This window comes from Gobio gobio, assembly GCF_949357685.1.
Source record: "Gobio gobio genome assembly, chromosome: 22".
Lineage (NCBI taxonomy): Eukaryota > Metazoa > Chordata > Actinopteri > Cypriniformes > Gobionidae > Gobio > Gobio gobio.
Window position 1 is genome coordinate 40,024,243 of NC_137118.1, and position 23,251 is coordinate 40,047,493.

Consider the following 23,251-nt stretch of genomic DNA (forward strand, 5'->3'; position numbering starts at 1 on the left):
AATCTGAAGGATCTGGAGAGATTCTGTGTGGAGGAATGATCTCTGATCTCTGATCAGGTGTTCTCCGAACTCATCAGGCATTATAGGAGAAGACTCAGAGCTGTTATCTCGGCAAAAGGAGGCTGCAAAAAGTATTGAATAAAAAGGGTATGATTAATTGTGAGCAATGTGTATTACAGAAAAACATTTATTTCATAATGAGATTTCCCCCCATTTAAAATTCTTAGATTTTAGGTTAGATTTTAATTTTATTTTAATAAAATATCAAAAGGATTACCGCAGATTTATTTTCACAGCCTTCTTTGGTCATATTTACCAAGGGTATGAATAATTTTGAGCATTCAGCAATCGCCTACCCGACCGTTAACACATACAATCCCACACAAAACACAAACCAACAAAATGATCTGACAGTCTGTTAAACAGCAATGAGAAGCTTTATATCAGTATAGTATATACAAAACTTCTCTGTGTATTTACAAAAGTCAACACAAGGTAGAAAATGAACACTTCACAAAATCCAAAATTAAACATCAAATAAGTCAAAATGAAAATACACTTATGATAGGGTCTCTCTTGTCATCAGGCAAAAATCTGGGGCAAAAAAAGGGCAAATGTCATTACAAATAAACAAGAAAACACCTCAGATATTGTACAGTATTGTTTTAAATAATTCACAGAGACACAGATTAATCAGATCCCCAAGCTATAAAAAAATTCACATATATATATTTTAGAAATTTCGCAATAATAATAATAATTCCACTTGAAGAAAAAAAAAAAAGCAAAGCAAATCACAGTTTCTCCGGGTGACACAACAACGGCTGTATAAATAAGTTGATTATTAGAATGACAGATGCACGGAATTATAATTCCCATCCATGTGCCCTTCCTCTGAATGGACCAGTTTCCTTTTTCCATTAAATCGTCCTTGCTTCCCGTATTCACATGCAAAGATTTTCACAAAGAAAACGTTGTAATATAAGAGCAGTAAACTGTGTATGTCACATGATTAGGAGGATTCTCAAAACATGTTCGAAATATTCCCCGGCGACTGCGATCTTGTGGAGTTGCTCAGTTCACTTCCGGAGGGCGTCCCCCAATTAAGATGTCGAAATGGCGCACCATGGATTTTTTTTTTTAAGTGTACGTATGGAATGGCTGTTCTTCGTAGGCATCGTCCTGAAAAATAAATCTCCTGTATATACAGACAAAACTCTGTGTGTTGATCAGATTGGACTGCATTTGAAGAGCACAGATGTCTGAAGGCCGAATGCAGTACGAAATGATAAATTACAGACGTCAACACATTTCCATTAGCCACAACTCAACCTGTTTCAATAAAGTACGAATCAGACTCTCTCTTGTCGATGACACAAAAACGATTATGAATCAATTACAGTGCGTGCTTGCTGGGAAATTGATTTTTATCATTGCGATTCTGCACAAGGTCATTTTACCAACTCGACCCCCGTTGCATCTCAAGTGTTTCCTGTCGATTTACATCATATTTAAAGAAAATATGATTTGTTTCTGTCGAAAACACAGTTCAAGTCCATAGTCTTTCTCTCAAGCTCGTACAAGGATCAATATACGTCCTTTCATACACACATGCACATGTAACTTTGAATGTACACCCACATATATACACAAAGATATACGTAAATATAGACAGGTTGTTGGTTCGCCATTCTCGTCCCAACGTGGTTCAGCGTTGTCCCTCGGTGTGACGCGGCCGAGGAGGTGAAAGAATGATCTTTGAAAACAAAAGAAACGAAGGAAGGAGAGAGAAAGGAGAGGCTTGGACCCATATTCTTCAGAGCAGAAGAGGGCTGGCTACAGCGCGCTTGCACAAGTTCTGTGTCGTGTGGTGGAATCCACCTGGACTTCCAAATGAGGTCTTCACACACTCATGGTCATGTTTGGAGAATACTACAAGGACACAGAAGTTAAAAAAAGAGTTTTTGAGAACTTTAAAGAGGTCATACCATACACTTTTAGCATTATATTTTGAAGAGCTGCCCTTAAAGGATTGGTTCACTTCAAAATGAAAGTTTCCTGATATTTTTCTCACCCCCATCTCATCCAATATGTTCATGTCTTTCTTTCTTAAGTTGAAAAGAAATTACGTTTTTTGAGGAAAACATTCCAGGATTTTCTCCACACCACTGACTTCCATTGCAACCAAAATGGTGAAGGTCCAAATCAATGCAGTTTGCAAAGCGCTTCAGAGGCTCTGCGCGATCCCAGACGAGGAATGTGGTCTTATCTAGTGATGCACCGATCATGATTTTACATGGCCGATTCCGACTTTTTTCAAGAAAACTGGCCGATTCCGATACCGATTCCGTTTTTTTTTTTTTTTTTACACAATAAAATAATGAAAGTATACATGAACAAGATGTTTATTTGGTATTTAACAGGCTAAATTGGCTTTTGGCTAATGAAAACAAGTCCGCAATCTGAAATTAACAGGACCTTTAATTGGAAATGAAAAGGCTGAAAGGTGAAATTAAAGGCAACAACTGCATATTCTGCAATCCAAACAAAGATGTTACTTAAATCAGCATTTGTTTTTAAATTCAGTGTAAAGAAAAAAAGTCTTTACCAGTGAAATTCAATAAAACCAAAGTATATAGTTGTTCCAAAATGTTAAATCAAATAATGTTTAGTGCAATGAAAAAAACTAAGATGCTACAGCAGGTGCTTTTTAAATCAAATTAAGTCAATGTAATTTTAAGGTAAAATAAAAGTTAACTCTTTAGAATAATGGTCATTAGTTAACATTAGTTAATGTATTAACTAACTATGAGCAATACATTTGTTACTGTATTTGTTCATCTTTGTTAACGTTAGTTAATATAAATACAGCTGTTCACGGTTTGTTCATGTTAGTTCACAGTGCATTAACTAACGTTAACAATATTTTAATAATGCAGTTATCTCTCATTAGTAAATGTTGAAATTAACATTCACAAAGATGAATAAACGCTTAATAAGTGCAGTTCATTATTAGTTAATGTTAAGTAATGTAGTTAACTAATGTTAACTAATGACCATTATTCTAAAGTGTTACCAAATATAAATGATCATCCTATAGGCTACAGAACTGATAGTATTTCATTTCTAAAGTGCATGCATGTTCTTCTTTAGGCTACAAAAAGAAGTATTTCGGCTTTTCACAAGTTAGTCTGTTTCGTCCTCATCCGAGCCAACACGTGAGAAGCTGAGCTGAACAAACGCTCACTATCTGCGCTTGTGCAGGCGGAGAGGTAAGCTCACGCAACTTCAGCTCGCGCAGGAAAAGCGGCTCTTCATTGCCTTCAGCATCTCGTCTCTTCCCTCAGTTCTCCAGGTTCCGTTTGTAACACACAAGTGACATGTTCGCGAATGATTGCAATATAGGCATATGTGCACGCGGGCGCACTTCCGGATAAATCGGCAGTTTTTGGCTGGTCAACCGGTGCATCCCTAGTCTTATCTAGCCAAAACATCGGCCATTTTAAAATAAAAACATAAAAATGAATATACTTTTTAACCTAAGTGATTGCTCAATCACATCGAAAAGGCCACGCTAGACGTAGGCAGAAGCACCGCCCCCGTGTTTACAAAGTGCACATGCGAAGACTAATACAAACGGCCTTTAGCAAAAAAAAGGTAAAACAACGATGTTGGACGATTTTGAAGTTAAAGATGAAGTGTTTTTTGGTAAAGGGCATTTGTATTTGTCCTCACATGTTCGCTTGGGGCAGTACTTCCGCCTATGTCTAGTGTGACATTTTCGACATGATTGCACAATCACTGGCGTGCCGCAGAGCAGCGCAAGATGAGAAATTTAGGTTTTTTTTAAATGGCCGATCGTTTTGCTAGATAAGACCCTATTCATCGTCTGGGATCGCGCAGAGCGTCTGAAGCCCTTCGAAGCGTTTTGAAACTGCATTGTTTTGGACCTTCAACATTTTGGTTGTCATGGAAGTCTATGATAGGGAGAAAAATCCTGGAATGTTTTCCTCAAAAAACGTAATTTCTTTTCGACTGAAGAAAGTAAGACATGAACATCTTGGATGAGATGGGGGTGAGTAAAATATCAGGACATTTTAATTTTGAGTTGAGTCGTTGAGAAGCGGCTTGGTTGATAAATATTTCAATCGGCCTGTGACATAGATATATATATATACATATACATAGATGCCTCATTAGCGACTAGACTAGCTGCTAGTTGTGGTCAGAATTATTGGCTCAGAGCTCAGACTCAGAGCTGTCATCTTGGCAAAACTAGGTTGCAAAAAGTATTTAATAAAGAGGTGCCAATAATTATGGCCAACGTGTTTTGGAGAAAAACATTTATTTCATAATGAGATTCACTCCCCACATTTAATTATTTTACTTCAATCAAAGGTTCGATTTTTTTTAAAGATCAACAAATAAAAAATGCAGATGCATTTTTTTACAGCCATCTTTGATCATATTTACTAGGGGTGCCAATAATTCTGAGCACAACTGTACGTAAGCCGTCCGATCAAAGCCGGTCCGTGAACATTCCAGAGCAAGTTGATCTGCAACCGTAGTTAGACACGTGTATGAATATCTATATCTGCAATTGACTTCAGCAGATGATTTTGCTAAACTAACACAAAAGAAAACGAAGGCCTCAACTAACACAACATAAAAGTTAGCAAAAAAGTACCACAGAAAAAACCTGCAATATTGAGTTACATATAAAAACCCAACCCAACACATTCTCACCTGTGAAAGGTGATCCCATTTCTTCGGGAATTTAAATCTCGGTGGATTCACAACTAGAAGCTGCGTGATGTTTTAGCATCATTGATTCTTACTGTGAGTGACGAGACACTGACCATTCCAAGATGGTGTATCTACATATACATATCTATGGTCTGTGACAGATAGATAATTAAAACGGCTGGCCCATGTGGTCATTTAGTCGGGGAAAGCAAATCCATTACCATTCTTGACCTCTAACATGGCGTATCATTTGAGTCATGTAAGTAGTAGCCTAACATTTAGCCACTTTACATGGCCGCTCACTCTAACGTTAACCTAGATAAATGTGCACTAGCCGCATATCCAAGTGCAACTAGTTCACTTGTGAAATCTAGGATTTCTTTGGTTGGTGGCAGCCCTAATATTTTGACCATGTTTTTTTTACATTTTAGATTTTTGGACGAAACTTTGTTTTCACAGATGCAGAGCTACCTCGCAGCTTGAGCCACTGTAGTGGACATTATATTTTAGTGAATTTATCATACATGTCACAGTCTAGATGTCCTGTAAAGAGCACATTCGGGGCTTTGCAGAGATACCAAATGTTTGGAGGTTTCACCAGGACAACTTGGTCTTTAAAAACGGCTGACATTAATGTTTAGCACTCTTAAGGAAATATGATAATATTTTGTAATTATAATTTAAATCGGATTCATTTTCAAATGATTTGTTATAACTCAACATCTCAGGAAAATGTTAAGGGGGTTTCTAATCAAAATATGACTTTCTGTTACAGAACAGGGCATTGATTTCATAAATGTCCACTGTAGTGGACGCCAGGATTTAATGTTTATCAGGCATTAGCAAGTGAATAGGGAAAGAAATTACAGATCAATATTCCTGTGAAATATTAGATATTATTATGAAAATGTGGCAAATTATTACTCCCATTATTACTCTTCTTTTTTCATTACATGTTGCAACAAGAACACATTAATATGCAAATTAGATGCAGTGTATAGATACATTGTATTGAATGGAAAAATCCAAGTATGGTCATTTTACCCACATATTGCATAAAGTAAAATGGTATATCAATGCATTTTGTTATATCTTTCATAACATAGTTTAGAATCATCTTTAAACAAAGTTTGTTTAAAAAAATCCTAAAAACTAAAAATTGATTGGTGAATTAAACATAAATCCCATTGTTTTTGCCTATACATGCAATTTCATTTTTTAAACCTGAAAAAGTCCTGGTGTCAACTACAGAGGACATATCATAACATATGAATAAAATATAATTTTTCAAAAATATATTTTTTTTTCATTTGTTTCTTATGCTCTAAACAATGTAATGACATGAAAAAATACTAAATTCAAAACACTTTTTTCTGGGTCCCAGGAGAATATATGATAAAACATATTTAAGATCTTTAGCTATGTTTAACATTTTTTATGTTTATAAGGACATCAAGAGTATGTGATTTTGCGTACGAGTGGTTTCAGTTGTTCCTACATTTTTAATACATTTTAGAACTAATGGTATTGATAAATCATGATTTGTTGGTGAAAACGTGCGCACGCAGATTTCACACACAAATCTGTGCGGACGCATGCTTCGTGAATGAGACCCAGTGGCTCTTGTCGAAAGTTAAAACACAAATGCATTTGCAGACAAGGAAATGACATACGCTCTCGTTCTGGAAAGGGTTGAGGAAGTTTCCTCCCATCTCTCCGTCATCTCGGGGAGTTCCAGGCTGGTTGCTCATGCTTAGGTTACCAGGAGAGTTCTGTACAGATAGAGAGACGTTTTACTTTTCAGTTCAGTTTTGCAGACGGTCCAACTTATGCATAAATATATAGGGCTGTCAATTTTACAGTGTTTCGCACAATGTGAGAATCATGTAATTCATTTAATCAAATATTTGATCAATTGACAGCCTTAATTAAAACATGAAAATAACTCTCACCTTGGGCATACTGTCCATGTCAGCTGACCCTAAAGAAGTAAAAAATATAGATTTCAGATTTTAAAAATGTTATTGTAGATGTACGCAAAGGCAGTACTTTTCAAATTCATGATTCATCTTCAATGACCACTAGGGGGCATAAGCATGCAAGGCAAAAAATGACAACAAATCAGGAAAATCAAGCATGAAAGCTGCCATTTCACATTGAATTATGACATGCTTTGATACTCCTCAAGTAAAGTACACAGCACTCAAAGACGTCCAAGAGTACTATCTAAAGTGGTTGTTTGTGCAAGAGACTCTTTTACCTAATGATCCATTCATGTGATGCGGCTCCATTCCTGCCATGCCTCCCATTGGACCATCTCCCCCAGGACCAATAGGGAACTGTCCAACACACACACAAGGACACATAAACTATGATATTACAACAACTACAGAGCAGAAAGTCAGTCATTAAGTACATCATGAGCATATGGAAGTTGATATGAACTGAGATGCGTGTGTACAAATAATACATTTTGCCTGTTTCCTCCGGGCGGCACTGCGTTGATCAAGGTGTACATATTTTCTCCCGAGTTTGTCGAGTCTGTAGAGAAAGAGCCAAACACACTAGCTCATATTTCAGCTAATGCTCCACTGATGGTTGTAAAAAGTATTTGGACACTTTTGGTCCATAAAACTCACAGCAGTAAACACAATAAATAGAATACATGATGGTAAACTTAACATACATTCAACATTTATAATGCTGCTTACTAATTATATATTATATTATAGCACTATAACATATATTAAAATTAAATATATATGTATATAAATATTTTTTATATAATAATTTGTATATTAAAATTTTTAACAGCCAAAAACACTTTAAACATTTTATTGTTATATTATGCAAGGTTAAATAATATATCAAATTAATAAATATATTGATAAATATAAATATACACACAAATATTTTAATCACTTAAAAACATTAATATGAGAAATGCTATTGTTATAATAAAACAAAAAAACTAAATATATATATATATATTTAAACTACCTTAAACATTTTTACTGTTATAATTAAAAAATATATTTTAAATACAAATATAATAAATTAAATGATATACATGTATATAAATACTTTTTAAAAATCTTAAACACTAAGTTAAACATGAAAAATGTTATTGGTATTATATATCATTTTAAAAAACACCTCAAACACTTACAAATATTTAACTATAAAAAAAATGTACTGTTATAATTACAATAAAATAAAATAAAATAAATAAATAAATCCAATTATTTACATGTACAGTGAGGAAAATAAGTATTTGAACACCCTGCTATTTTGCTAGTTCTCCCACTTTGAAATCATGGAGGGTTTTGAAATTGTCATCGTAGGTGCATGTCCACTGTGAGAGACATAATCTAAAAAAAAAAAAATCCAGAAATCACAATGTATGATTTTTTAACTATTTATTTGTATGATACAGCTGCAAATAAGTATTTGAACACCTGAGAAAATCAATGTTAATATTTGGTACAGTAGCCTTTGTTTGCAATTACAGAGGTCAAACGTTTCCTGTAGTTTTTCACCAGGTTTGCACACACTGCAGGAGGGATTTTGGCCCACTCCTCCACACAGATCTTCTCTAGATCAGTCAGGTTTCTGGCCTGTCGCTGAGAAACAGAGTTTGAGCTCCCTCCAAAGATTCTCTATTGGGTTTAGGTCTGGAGACTGGCTAGGCCACGCCAGAACCTTGATATGCTTCTTACAGAGCCACTCCTTGGTTATCCTGGCTGTGTGCTTCGGGTCATTGTCATGTTGGAAGACCCAGCCTCGACCCATCTTCAATGCTCTAACTGAGGGAAGGAGGTTGTTCTCCAAAATCTCACAATACATGGCCTCAGTCATCCTCTCCTTAATACAGTGCAGTCGCCCTGTCCCATGTGCAGAAAAACACACCTAAAGCATGATGCTACCACCCCCATGCTTTACAGTAGGGATGGTGTTCTTGGGATGGTACTCATTATTCTTCTTCCTCCAAACACGCTTAGTGGAATTATGACCAAAAAGTTCTATTTTGGTCTCATCTGACCACATGACTTTCTCCCATGACTCCTCTGGATCATCCAAATGGTCATTGGCAAACTTAAGACGGGCCTGGAAATGTGCTGGTTTAAGCAGGGGAACCTTCCGTGCCATGCATGATTTCAAACCATGACGTCTTAGTGTATTACCAACAGTAACCTTGGAAATGGTGGTCCCAGCTCTTTTCAGGTCATTGACCAGCTCCTCCCGTGTAGCTCTGGGCTGATTTCTCACCTTTCTTAGGATCATTGAGTGAGATCTTGCATGGAGCCCCAGTCCGAGGGAGATTGACAGTCATGTTTAGCTTCTTCCATTTTCTAATGATTGCTCCAACAGTGGACGTTTTTTTCACCAAGCTGCTTGGCAATTTCCCCGTAACCCTTTCCAGCCTTGTGGAGGTGTACAATTTTGTCTCTAGTGTCTTTGGACAGCTCTTTGGTCTTGGCCATGTTAGTAGTTGGATTCTTACTGATTGTATGGGGTGGACAGGTGTCTTTATGCAGCTAACGACCTCAAACAGGTGCATCTAATTTAGGATAATAAATGGAGTGGAGGTGGACATTTTAAAGGCAGACTAACAGGTCTTTGAGGGTCAGAATTATAGCTGATAGACAGGTGTTAAAATACTTATTTGCAGCTGTATCATACAAATAAATAGTTAAAAAATCATACATTGTGATTTCTGGATTTTTTTTTTTTTTAGATTATGTCTCTCACAGTGGACATGCACCTACGAAGACAATTTCAGACCCCTCCATGATTTCTAAGTGGGAGAACTTGCAAAATAGCAGGGTGTTCAAATACTTATTTTCCTCACTGTATATCAAATTAAAATCATTAACACTCAAAAACGTAAAACAAAATATTTATAGTTATATTTCAAAACTGCAATGTTAAATAATTTATACAATTAATGAATACATAGATAAATATAAATAAAATACACATAACCATAAATACAAATCTTAAACACTGTAATTGTATTGTTATAATAATTTTTTTAAATTATTATTTTATTATTTTTTCCTGTCAATATATCCATGCATTATTAAGTTCAGCTATGCATCAAAAAACTGTGCAGTACTACCTGCAGGGCTAGGCATGATGGGAGTCCCTGGGGGCCCTCCTCCACCGGGTGGACCCTGAGAAAGAGAAAAGACAAATATTATTGTAAATCTCATGTAACACAGATTAATTAGCTACAATTGAATGCATGTGTGGCATATACATGTGTAAATGTGAGGATAGTCCTGTGTGTGTGTGTGTGTGTGTGGTGCATGACAGAGGCCTGAGGCCCTTGCTGTGGTCAGCACTGTGCATATCTGCTCTATCCTCCCTCTTCCCAAATCTAATTATCTCTCCTCCTCTCTGCTGACTCGGCTCTGCCTTCCCGAGCACCTCGTCTTGTCTGGCTGCTTTCAGTAAGCTACCACAGCTTCCCTTCCACAAATCATCTCAGCTGGGAGTTACTGACAGCGTTTTAACAGAATAACTTGTGTAAATGTCTTAAAACAACACGTTTAATCACACTGCGTATCTCAAATGTGTATCTGGCAGTGTCTAGTTGCTTGAAGGACTTTCACGTGAAGTTGGTGGATTTTTGGATGACTTTATACGAGCTACGTATGTTCCTCATTCATGCAAATATATAATATACACTGAACAAAATTAAAAACGCAACACTTTGGTTTTTGCCCCCTGTTTTTCATGAGCTGAAATCAAATATCTAAGACTTTTTCTATGTACACAAAAGGCCTGTTTCTCTCAAATATTGTTCACAAATCTGTCTAAATCGGTGTTAGTGAGCACTTCTCCTTTGCCGAGATAATCCATCCACCTGACAGGTGTGGCATATCAAGATGCTGATTAGACAGCATGATATTTTCTGAAACCGGGTCCAAGAGTGGATAAATCTGCCAATCCGTATATTTTGTAAAATTTATTTTCATCACACCACGTCCCGCACAGGAAAGACTAGAAGGGATACAGCTACGGGCACTGGGCATGCGCGCATCAATATTGCGTCATTTAATTACTGTATTTGCATTAGTGTAAGGGTAGGTTTAGGGTTGGGGTAGGTGTAGGCGTTAATAAAACACATCTGGTAAGTAGCAAATTTATTTATTGTTATTGTATTGTGAGATTTTGCCTCACTTCCCACCGTTGCTGTACCCCTTCTAGCCACAACTCTTCTTCTCCGTTTTTAGTGTATTTCTGTGGCAGAATTACAGCGCCACATACTGGCCTGGCATGTATAATACATCGTTTTGAGTGGGTTTCAGTGCTCTCGTGTGTATGCAGATATTTCTTGAAATGAGGGAAAAAAGATTTAAAATGTAAAAATATCTGCGGTATGTAAGCAGTATATGCAGTACAGTAGGTCTTAATATATAGGCAGTCTGTTTCATTAATGTTAATGAATGTGGCATCACAATTGTGGTATCATGGAAAAGAAAAGTTGAATATATATTTTTCCAATAGATATTTGGTTTTGACTTGGTTTGTGTCAAATATGGTGTTATTACCGGGGATTTTAAGGTGTGGTGGTTTTGTTTTGGAACCTTCAGAAAACTTTAACTCGATTTCTCTCTAAATTGATTTTGCTGACTCTATCGAATTCAAACAGGTGTAGCTCAGTCATTTTTTTTGTCCGATTGCTCATACATCGTTTTGAAGGGTTTTTTTTAACAGAGAATGGAAATAACAATACCTATTTTTTAAATGTGCTCATTGCGACTCATTTTGCCAGCACGGGTCACATATAATAACTTTAAACCTAATTTTTTTGTCCAATATTAAAGACTATAATGTTTATTTGACTATGGGGAATATCTGATGAATCTCTTCATGGCTGTTGAAGGCGTGTAAATGGAGAGGGTCACGGCTCTTACCACATAACTCCCAGGAGATGCCGAGGAATACGGGATCTTAAATGCCATGTGGATCCGATCAGACAGAAAAAAACAGAGAGAATGTCAACAAAGCAGATGCTCTTTAAGTGCAAACATTTACCTACAGCTGTAGTGAGTGACATTTCACAACGAATGCATTTTAGAAATGACTCACCGAGTTGGAATTTGGTGGATTTGGCCACGGTCTTCCTCCAGGACCCCTATAGTAGGGTGAGATGTGTTGTACTCATTAATGGTATTAAAGCTGTGGTAGGAAATAGGGTTTGTTATAAGGCAAATACGTGTTAGTGTAACAGGAAGTACGTACATATTCATCCCAGGCATCCCAGGACCCCCAAGAGCATTGAGTGGTGGTCTCATGCCCCCTCCATATGCCTGGAACAATAAAAAAATGAAATGTAGCAAAGTGTCTTTGCACATAGTTTAGATGCGATCCAAACCTGGCTATGGGTGTGATGGTCTTACCTGTGGCCCAAGAGGTACCATCCCTCTGGGCGGAGTCATTCTCTGCATAGCCCCACCCATATTTGGATGACCTGTCCAATAAAAGGTTCAGATGTAAATGGGAATAGGTAAATTAGCAAGTGGCAAACACATTGAAAGATGAATCTCAAAAAAAAAAGAAAAGAAAAAAAAAATCACCACACCCCCTAAAATAATTATTTATGTCTCTATATATATTTTAATATAATAATAATGTACATGTAAAATGGTATTATATATGGCCTATTTTATTAATTTCTAATTTCTAATAATAATTTCTTATGGCCCATTCACATCAAGGACGATAACTTTAACGATAAATAGTTTTAAAAAACTTTGTAAATATAAAAAAAAACAGAATCCACACTACATCTATAACGATAACGGCACAGAGAAGCGGCAGACGGCAAAACTGCAGTGTGCTTATAATAAATAGAACAATGTTGTGCATTGGTGTGGATGCTAATATTGTTAGCATTATAGTTATCTTTATAGTTATTGTTCTTTGTGTGAATGAGCTTTAAGGTGAATCTCAAGAAAGTGCACAAGAAATGTAAAAAACAAAACAAAAATCATAAAAGTTTGCGGTACCTCCCCGAAAAAGTTTCTAAATGTATTTATTAAAAGTTTATACAGTTATTATGATAATATATATTTAATATTGTAATATTTATGGAAATGTTTAAAACAATTATCTAATCCCTTCTTAAAAATTCGATATATTTCTAAATAATAATATATATAAATAATATTTGATACTACTACTACTACTAATAATATATATTTCATATGGTAATATTAAATGTTTCCTAAGGTAAATCTCATGGAAGCTGTCAAGAATTATATATATATATATATTTCACCACACCCTGATTAATATTTTCATGACAATTAATCATAAATCAATTCATCTCTTTCCCATTACTACAAAACAAAAAAACAATTATAAAGTATTTAAACATCATGGAAGTATTTTATTTATGCTAATAAAAAAAAAAACATAATTGAGTCCGGACTTGATTTCTATTACTGAATTACCATAATGAGAATTAGTTTTTTTTTCTTTTCGCATTACGGTAATGAGAATTCTGAGTGAAAAGTGCTTAATTGCAATTAAAATAATGTCATAAAATAATGTCATAAAATAACGGTAGGCTTAGTTTTCTTCATGCAAAACAATTTCAGATTTTTCTGGTGGTAAATATGACCAAACATTTCACCCTATAAGATGGTTTAATTAGTCGCAAACAAACCTTGTTGTCTTGATGGGTCCATGCCACTGGGTAATAACGGCTGGTTTCCAGGGACTCCACCTAATGCCTGAACCAGTCAGATACAGTACAAATTAACATACATTTGTCAACATCATCCAAGCAGGGGTAGATAAGGCCCATTAGCTGCCCTTGGGCTATGACATTAGATCAGGACCCAAAATATCACATTTAGGAGAGTGAGACAGTATGACTGGAAATAAAATGTGGAGCCTTAAGCGACAGCAAAAATACTATTAGAGGTATATTAGTCTTGGCTGAAAAGTCTTGGTATGACTCACAGCAAGTTAATTAGACAAGACTAAAATAAAACATTTAAAACTCTAATCACTCCACCATGCGTGTGTATTTTTGTATTGAGATGTGTAATGGAAGCGGATAAGCACCTGATTGGGTATTCTGAGAGGTGGTCTGGGGCCGCCAGGATAGCGCGATGACATGAAAGGCTAGAAAAAAGGAGAGATATCATAAAAACTTCCCACTTTAGTCACATTCCTCTGTGTTGGCTCACTAAAACACCATCTAGAGATGATGGTCAACAGCAGTGACCATACTGATCTGTAGTCTTTTTTTAAGAACTGTACACACTAACTGAACTAGCTTTTCTTCAGCTCTAGGGGCATTTACTTGAAGCACCAGCAAGATCAATAGCACTGAGAAAGTCTCTGGAGAACAGAAAACAATTATATCCAAGCATCCAACCGAACAAGGCCATTTCCACCTCCACATCTGAGGTGAGATTAAGAAAAAACCCTTGATGACAAAGTAAATATACTTTATGTATCTAAGACTACAAGGCTCAAGAAAACCAATAAGACAATGACGAGGCGTCCTTAATGCCTGCTACAGACTGCCATTTCAGCAATCCTATAAGATCATTACAAATCACACTGTCTGACATGGATCTGTACGATGATGACACCTATTGAATCGTAGGCTAAGACGCAAGTTATAGAAGAGTAGAACGTCATCAGCATGCGCTAGTGGTAAACAAATAGAGCAAGATGAATCGCACTTTGGCAATTGTGGTTTTTATGTGCGGTGAAAAAAAAAGGAAGAAGCGAAAGTGGAGAATATGAATGCAGTCATGGCTAGGGGAAAGAGGCCGACTTGGCAAATAGAGCTTGAGGAAAGAAGTTTTAGCGCCATGTCGCATTGATCAATACCCCATTTCATGTTGCATTTTTATGGGTTAGTCAGTAGACGTAGATCGAAAGTTATCGCAGGCTATCATTGGTCGCAAGACCAACACATTTCGTTGTGTTTTAGCTTGATTTCGTTGTGTTGTGGCTTGATTTTGTTGTGTTTTGGCTTGATTTTGTTGTGTTGTGGCTTGATTTCGTTGTGTTGTGGCTTGATTTCGTTGTGTTGTGGCTTTATTTTGTTGTTTTCGCTTGATTTCGTTGTGTTGTGGCCTGATTTTGTTGTGTTTTGGCTTGATTTCGTTGTGTTGTGGCTTGATTTTGTTGTGTTGTGGCTTTATTTTGTTGTTTTGGCTTGGTTTCGTTGTGTTGAGGCTTGATTTTGTTGTGTTTTGGCTTGATTTCGTTGTGTTGTGGCTTGATTTCGTTGTGTTGTGGCTTTATTTGGTTGTTTTGGCTTGATTTCGTTGTGTTGTGGCTTGATTTCGTTGTGTTGTGGCTTTATTTTGTTGTTTTGGCTTGATTTCGTTGTGTTGTGGCTTTATTTTGTTGTTTTCGCTTGATTTTGTTGTGTTTTGGCTTGATTTCGTTGTGTTGTGGCTTGATTTCGTTGTGTTGTGGCTTTATTTTGTTGTGTTGGGGCTGATTTCATTCGAATTTATGTGTGCTTTTACATTTCGTTGTGTTGTGCACTACTGGGCCACTGTAGAAAGCACCAACAAACATGTACAGTATGTTTGAGCTTAGCAATCTTAATTAAGATTCTGAGACTTAATTGAAAGTGTCATACAGCCAGTCTACGTTCCTTCACAAGCACTGTTTGCAACTAAATCTGCCATCAAACCATCTGATGAGCTGTAATAATAATAAAATAATTAATTTCTTTCTTACTGACCCCAAACTTTTTATACATACAGTCTTGTTGTGACGTTGTACAAGATGCCCTTCCTTTCTGTAAACAAGTGAAGAGTTCAAATTGATCAGTTCACAAAGCTTTGGTGGTCACGCTCAGAGTCTCATTCCAGAGATCAAAGCTCAGACGAAGGGCCAACATCTATCCATAATTAAGGGCAATAATAGGTTCATTGAGAATCAGACCTTATTATGTGAAAATTGGACATCTTCACACTGTTTTCATGAAAATGCATCTCTTTGTTCATCAAAGAGAAGGTCGTCTTGGAGAGAGATCATGTTGAGACCTGAATGTGCTGAATATGTTCAAAATTTCAGCCACATTTGTGTATTTGTGTGCAGCTCTTATAAAATACATGCAGAGATGTTGAAGTCAAAACAAAAGGTTGGGGGTCGTTTTTAATACTTCATACTACATAAGGAACATTTCATTAAATAAAAAAGTAAGAGTAAGTTAGGATTTTCATGTGCCGTCAAACAGTCGTGATAACCTAAGGAGGTAACCGTAGCAACAGCAGGCTGCTACAATACTTTCAGTTAGGATCCATATTGGCTGATACATCGATAAAACATTCTGTAAATACTGTCGTCATCGATCACTTTATTAAATTTACATTTCACATGTATTTAGGGTTCTCACTCTTTTTGACCAATACACTTTCTATTAAAGTGATTGCTGCATTTGTGGTTAAAATAATGTATAGTTATAGTTTCTGAAATATAAATATAAATAGCTCTCAAAAGCATTGTAAGGCTATGTAGGTCGTAGAACCATTGCTACCAGTTTTACTCTACCCAAGATCTTCAATTCTAGATATACACTGTCTGTATAACAGAAGTGTAAAGAGTACCTGGCTGGAAACCATACTTGAGTAAAAGTACAGATACCTTACAGTGAAAATGACTCCATTACAAGTTACAAGTCACCAATTCCAAAAAGTCTTAGAGTATCTGAACAGTTTCAGATGCTCTAACAGTACTGTTATCCTTGCCTACTGAATGTAGGCTCAAAGATGCACTAGTCCTCGACACCTAAGACATGCCAGGTAATATAAGAAACAATTGATTTGTAAGATGAGAAATCATGTTTAATATCTAAAATCAAAATAAAACTGAACACCTCAATATTGCAATAAAAGGTCAACACAACGTCTACACGTCTACAAACTCTCAAGTCTCAGTTAAGCTCAAGTGCACATAAGTACCATAAGGCCATAAGTAAATCAATATCCTTCAAAAAGGTCTGGTCAATATAGTGGATAAATAAAATAATGTTAAGTAAAATTAAATAGTCAACTTGCACCAGATTGTCCTGGTTTTGGCCGCAGTCATGACCTCATCTCATAAATCAAACACTTGCCATTCATCAACTACCTGCTTATGCACTCTCAATCTCATAAAGTAGCCTTGTTGACAAGTTTGGTTGAGTAAAGGCATTCCAGAACGCACAAGATATAGGCTAGTACCTTCAATGCCCTTAGATGGCGATATCGCTTTATAGCAGAAACAAACTGCTGCAGAAAATGTTAGGTTCTGTGCAAAATGTAATGTGTGATTGCATCACTCATCACAAATGTATTGGAGTAAAAAGTAAATTCACTTATTCAAAAATGTAGTCAAGTAGAGATTAAAAGCTGCTCATATATTTGATACTCGGTAAAACTACAAAGTAGCCAAAAAGATACTTAAAGGATCAGTTCACTTCAAAATGAAAATTTACTCACCCCCATCTCATCCAAGATGTTCATGTCTTTCTTTCTATCTTCAGTCGAAAAGAAATTACGTTTTTTTGAGGAAAACATTCCAGGATTTTTCTCCCCATCATACACTTTCATGGCAACCGAAATGTTGAAGGTCCAAATCAATGCAGTTTCAAAGGGCTTCAGAGGCTCTGCGCAATCCCAGACGAGGAATGTGGTCTTATCTAGCGAAACGATCGGTCACTTTAAAATAATATAAAACAATTAATATACTTTTTAACCTAAATTGCTCATCTTTCGCTGCTCTGCGGCTCGCCAGTGATTGTGCAATCATGTCGTAAAGGTCACGCTAGACGTAGGCAGAAGCACCGCCCCCGTGTTTACAAAGCGCACATGCGAAGACTAATACAAACGCCCTTAAGCAAAAAAAGGTAAAACAACGATGTCGGACGATTTTGAAGTTGAAGATGGAGTGTTTTTTGGTAAAGGGCATTTGTATTAGTCTTCATACGAGCGCTTGGTGCGGTACTTCCAGCTATGTAATGTCCTCAATGTACTCGCAATCACTGGCGAGCTGCAGAGCAGCGCAAGATGAGCAATTTAGGTTAAAAAGCAACAACTTTTTTTGTTGTTGTTGAAAATGACCAATCATTTCGTTAAGACCCTATTCCTCGTCCGGGATCGCTATGAAGCCCTTCGAAACTGCATTGATTTGGACCTTCAACATTTTGGTTGCCAATGAATCAATGGTGTGGACAAAATCTTGGAACGTTTTCCTCAAAAAAAACATATTTTCTTTTCGACTGAAGAAAGAAAGACATGAACATCTTGGATGAGAGGGGGGTGAATAAAATATTAGGAAATTTTCATTTTGAAGTGAACTAATCCTTTAAGTACAGTAACTAATTACATTTACTCAAATACTTTACACCACTGATGTATTATATAGTTTGTGACAATGTCCTTCTCCAAGAGGAAAGTTTTATTGCTCAGAGATTGCTTATTCTTCGCTCAGGAGTCATGAATTAAGAAATCAACTTTTCCTTGAGTTGACTTTTTGATATATAAAAGGTCATGGTAATATAAAAATATCCTGTAAGTTTCGGAGCTGAAAACTTCCTTGTTAGTCAAAGAAAAGCTTTTATTGACACCAGACCCAGCAAACGAGAGATCTCAGAATATGCCAGGCTGTGACGACAGCGTGTGGTGACTCGCGCCTGATTCTGTAGCCCCGCCCACGGACTCGCGCCTGGCATGTTAGATAAATAACAGGCCTACGTGGAGCTAAACCAGATCGAACTTCCAAGCAATAAAGCTTATGGCATGTTTCAAACATGAGTTAAGCTTCCTTCGGAATCCAATATTAGGAATGCATGGATGAACTTTATTTTTAATGAATATCCAGCTCACGTGGGGAAGACATTGCATTTGTTCACTTCATTTCACCGCGGATTCGTTTGTAAACTAGAGACTGGATTTGCAGACAGAATGAGTTTAAAAAACAATGCTGTGGCTTCTAAATCTGACAGGAATGATGCAACACAATAATTTATATTTTTTTATATGTGATAGTATTGCATTGTTGCGTTTGATATCTATTATGTACGTGTCTAACTAATCATAACTTACCACACTGTCACACGCTTTGTATTTGAGTTGGTTCATTGATTCCTTCGATTCCTGATCAGATTTGAACATGTATGGGACAGGGCTCACATGTGTGTGTTATGCACGGTTCGCAGTTATATTCACCGATCGGTCCGGCCAAGTAATAAAAAATAACAATCCAATTAATTGTGGGTGGGTGGATGAGAGATATATCATTGTGTTTGTTTGATAAAGACATTTTGCGAGCCCTCTCGGCGAATCATTCCGGTTGACGTTTTTCCACGTTTTCAAAACAATTCCCCACATGTACTGATGAGGGAGCTGAAGCTCATTATAATATGCAAAACTGTTATCCAATTATAGAAGTGGGTGTTTACTTCCAAGTCTTCAATGCGCCCCTTCAATAGTGTGTGTTAACATGGGCTACATGGGTTTTCCAGCAGAATTGGGCTACTTTTAAATTGTTGCCGCAGGTTGATTTTAGACAAGGCCAACTCCCTGGATGTATAAACTCCCTGATGGAAAAAAATCGAATTGGGCTAGTTTTGGGCTATTTTGGATTGACCATTGTGCTAGTTTTGTTGCGCAGACCTGGCAACCCCATCTCAGACACATGCAGCAAGAGTATAGCTCCATGTTATTAAAATTGACAGTATAGCTGTATCGCATTCTGAAAAAATGTGAAAACAAATGTTTGAGATCTCTGACTTTTCATTTCTGAATTCTTGATCCCGAGTAGAAAGAGAGCTCGACCGCTTGTGTATCTGTCTCTCTGCCGGGAGCCGTATCACAGTTACTTTATGTGAGAAGCGGTACATGCTCTCAGGGATCTGGCTCAGTTGCTCAGCGCTGTCTGACATGCTCACCGCGGCCCTGGACACCTCACAGTCACTGATTAATTATGGACCGAGGTGAGAGGCCTGCATTTGTCCTCTTTAATAATGGATGAGTGAGGTCTGTGGACTTCACCGAGGTGAACAGAAAGGTCTCCTTACAGGTAGAACCAGCAGAGAGTACATTCTCAGCCTATGTTTACTACCCTCAGGTTACAAGCCGTGCTGATCAGGAACCAAATCCCTTCAAGTACTGTACACATACCGCCGCTGACCACAAGCACAGACCCCAGATCATCGGCTCCGGTCTATGATGTTTTATGAATACCTGCCCAGGTCTAATATCTAAAAGCTAGAATAAAATGGAACAGGCCATTCATCTAATCTAATATCTGTCCACTGCATAATTCATGGCTTAAGCTTTCTAAAAATAACACACCGGCACAATCACTCATCTCTCTAACAGGTTTTGGCAAAAAAGGCACAAAGAAGGTGATCCGGCTTAAGGCTGGAATTTGGAGTGTGTCCGTTCGTGCCTGTAGACTAGTCTATTTTTATAACAAAGGGAACATCCCTCAGAGACTAATATCACTGACGTAAGTATAGACATTTCGGCAGATATGCCTTTTTTTTAATTGAGGCCGATAAATGATCATATAAATAATTTTCTTGTTTTAACGCCTTTCAATCTAGAACTGCACATGGTTCACGACATCAAGACATCAATATAATATAATATAAACATATTTATTGATCATAATGTACATTTTACAATTACGATGCAATATAATAATATATTTACATAATTAAATATGTAAAAAAAAACATTATACATTATATTTGTCCATCATTCTGTATCAGTACAATATGATGAATATAATACAATTTAATAATATAGGCATATTCAGACCAATAATAAAGATATATCAGTCAGTATCATATCTTTTATCCACTAATATTCAAAGAAACAAGATTAAATTGCAAAGATCTTTCATAATGTACATAATAATATCAAGATGCATACGTTCCCTTTTATTTTTTATTCTATTTTTATTTATTTTTTATTTTGACATTTATAATATTGACTATTTATTGCCATTAGCATTGGCATTTATTGGTATCAAATTTAAATATCAGTGCACCCCTAAAAAGGATTATTCTTGTAATACAGAAATACCATTATATTGAGTGTCCCTAAGTACATCTAAAAGTAAGTAAATAACAATTTAAAGGGGACATATTATGCAAAATTCACTTATATAAGATGTGTGTCCACAGTGTGTGTAAACTACCAGCCTATAATGATAAAAATCCACCCAATACTTTTTTTATAATCCCAATCAATCATTATCAATCTCTCATAACACGCTGTTCTAGATTTCCCCTACTCCTACGTAAGAGTAGGGAAACCCGTCCATGACTGTTGATGATCTGCCCTTGACACACTCCTGAGTGAGAAGCACAGATGATGTATTACGTTCCCACATGAGCACCTATCCAACAATTTATAGATTAACATGACAGTACATGCTAGTCGATGTGACTCGAATCAACGTAACAAACCACTAACCATTTAGAAATGTCCAGTTGCAACCTCTTCCTGAGTCTCTCATCTGTGTCCGACTCCGGTTCAATCATGTAAGGCTGCCCTCCACAACTGGTTATTTCTGACATTTAGGCTGAGTGAGATTCGTTTTGTTGTTGACATTGTATCCGAAACTTGTGTAAAGGAGCCGCTGGAAGGGAGGCGGGGAGCAGCATCTCATTTGCATTTAAAGGGACACACATAAAAACAGTGTGTTTTTGCTCACCCCCAGATTTGACAAGTTATAATAAATAATCTGGGGGTATTTTGAGCTGAAACTTCACAGACACATTCTGGGGACACCAGAGATTTGTATTACATATTGTGAAAAGGGGCATAATATGTCCCCTTTAATGTATACTATTAAAATTGGTCAGCTTGTCACTGGGACAGGACACTAAAATCTACACCCGCTGCACCCCCTCGATGGCTGATACCTTATAAATATGTTTCTGATGATGTCAAAGGGTACAGCAGGAGTACCTTTGAGGGTTCTGCCCCAATGACAAGCTTTTGACCCAGCACATCCATCGAATGTTCTTCTGTCTCCAAGTTTTGCACATCACTGCTTTGCTGCTGCAAATAAAACAGCTGGCAACTATGGATAAAGACGGAGAACTCCAGAGTGAGCTGAAGCTTCCCTTGGGTGAATCATCTCCATTAGTCTGGTGGGAGAGCAGTATCTCACACTCTGAGCAGAGTAATACCCAGCATGCTTCACTCTGACTCTAATCAGCAGGATCTCTTAGGCCTCCAGTCCTGCTGTAGTACCATCTATTCCCTGTTATCAAGTTACATCAAATTATGCGTATGAAATATTAAGTGCCGCTGGACACCCCTGTTTCGCCCAGTAGAATGCAAAGAGACGAATCACTGATATCCAAAGAGCACAAAGTGGTTCGAAAAGTTGTATGAATGTCACTACATTTGATTCAAAGAAATAGCTTAAGCATTTTCCAGCAAAACATTTGGATGGATAGTGTGTTAGAAGTGTGCAGGCCCTAAAGGGACAGCAGCCTAATTGTAAACATGCTGCCCCTTGTCCTTAAAGGGATAGTTCACCCAAAAATGTAAATTCTGTCATGATTTACTCACTCTTATGTTGTTCCAAACCAATATCAATTTCTTTCTCCTGCTGAACACAAAAGAAGATATTTTGAAGAATGTGGGTAACCAAATGGTCCCCATTGACTTCCATAGTAAGACAAATATACTGTTTGGTTACCCACATTCAACAGAAGAAAGAAACTCATTCAGGATTAAAACAACTTGAGAGTGAGTAAATTATGACATGATCATTTTCATGGGTCAACTACTTATATTGTTAATAAATGTATTATTGTTATCTTGTTCCAGGTCCATCTGATCTGTTCATTTTATGTCTTATATTGTCCGTTTTGTGCAAGTACACTTTTTTATACATAAGAAGATACTGTGTATCTTAAGTTATTTTATTTGTAGTTGATTGTTCTGCAATTTTGCACGTTGCTATTTTTTTTTACCAAAAGCAATTCAAGTGGTTAACTTGTTTACATTCAATACATTTAGATACTTTTCAGTACACCACATTAAATTATGCAACTTAGTACAGTAAGACTGAATATTAAAGTGCAAATTAACACTTGTCCACTCTTGTGGGTTTGCTACTGTTACAATTAAAAACCGTAAAAGGCTAAAAACATGACAGCTTGGGCCGGCCCTGTTCTTAATACTGTCTTCTGAATCTTTTTCAAACTATAATAGCTTGCTCTGCCTCTAAAATGGTCATGATCTAATCAATTCCTGAGGAACAAAAGTTCTATTTCGTTTAGAAATACATGTCATATCATGAAAGAAAAATAGTGAAGTCACTTCACGAGGACTAAAACTTATTGTATAGCTAACTACAATGAATCTATTTAAGAGGCATTACATGTGTTATGCACACTGCATGTATGTTATAAGTGTTAGACTATATTGCCAAACGTATTGGGACACCCCTACAAATCATTGAATTCAGGTGTTCCAGTCACTTCTATGACCAC

The 23,251-nt window shown here is 36.7% G+C and overlaps 1 protein-coding gene across 7 annotated transcripts in view; it reads right to left on the reverse strand.

The window, feature by feature from the left end:
• Nucleotides 1-217: 217 nt before the first annotated feature.
• Nucleotides 218-23,251, reverse strand: part of ssbp2b (single stranded DNA binding protein 2b) — a 140,872-nt gene continuing 117,838 nt past the window's right edge. For 6 of the 7 annotated variants that reach the window (XM_079804340.1, XM_079804341.1, XM_079804339.1 and 3 more), the window contains 12 exons: nt 13,834-13,893; nt 13,430-13,496; nt 12,159-12,229; nt 12,001-12,068; nt 11,848-11,893; nt 11,673-11,708; nt 9,869-9,923; nt 7,217-7,287; nt 7,007-7,085; nt 6,699-6,727; nt 6,420-6,518; nt 410-1,932 (listed from right to left, as the gene is read on the reverse strand). In XM_079804340.1, the coding sequence (XP_079660466.1) occupies nt 1,903-1,932; nt 6,420-6,518; nt 6,699-6,727; nt 7,007-7,085; nt 7,217-7,287; nt 9,869-9,923; nt 11,673-11,708; nt 11,848-11,893; nt 12,001-12,068; nt 12,159-12,229; nt 13,430-13,496; nt 13,834-13,893 (711 nt within the window). In that variant the 3' untranslated portion in view covers nt 410-1,902. Of the gene's footprint in view, nt 1,933-6,419; nt 6,519-6,698; nt 6,728-7,006; nt 7,086-7,216; nt 7,288-9,868; nt 9,924-11,672; nt 11,709-11,847; nt 11,894-12,000; nt 12,069-12,158; nt 12,230-13,429; nt 13,497-13,833; nt 13,894-23,251 lie in introns of all 7 variants that reach the window. The other variant, XM_079804342.1, reaches the window with a different exon arrangement.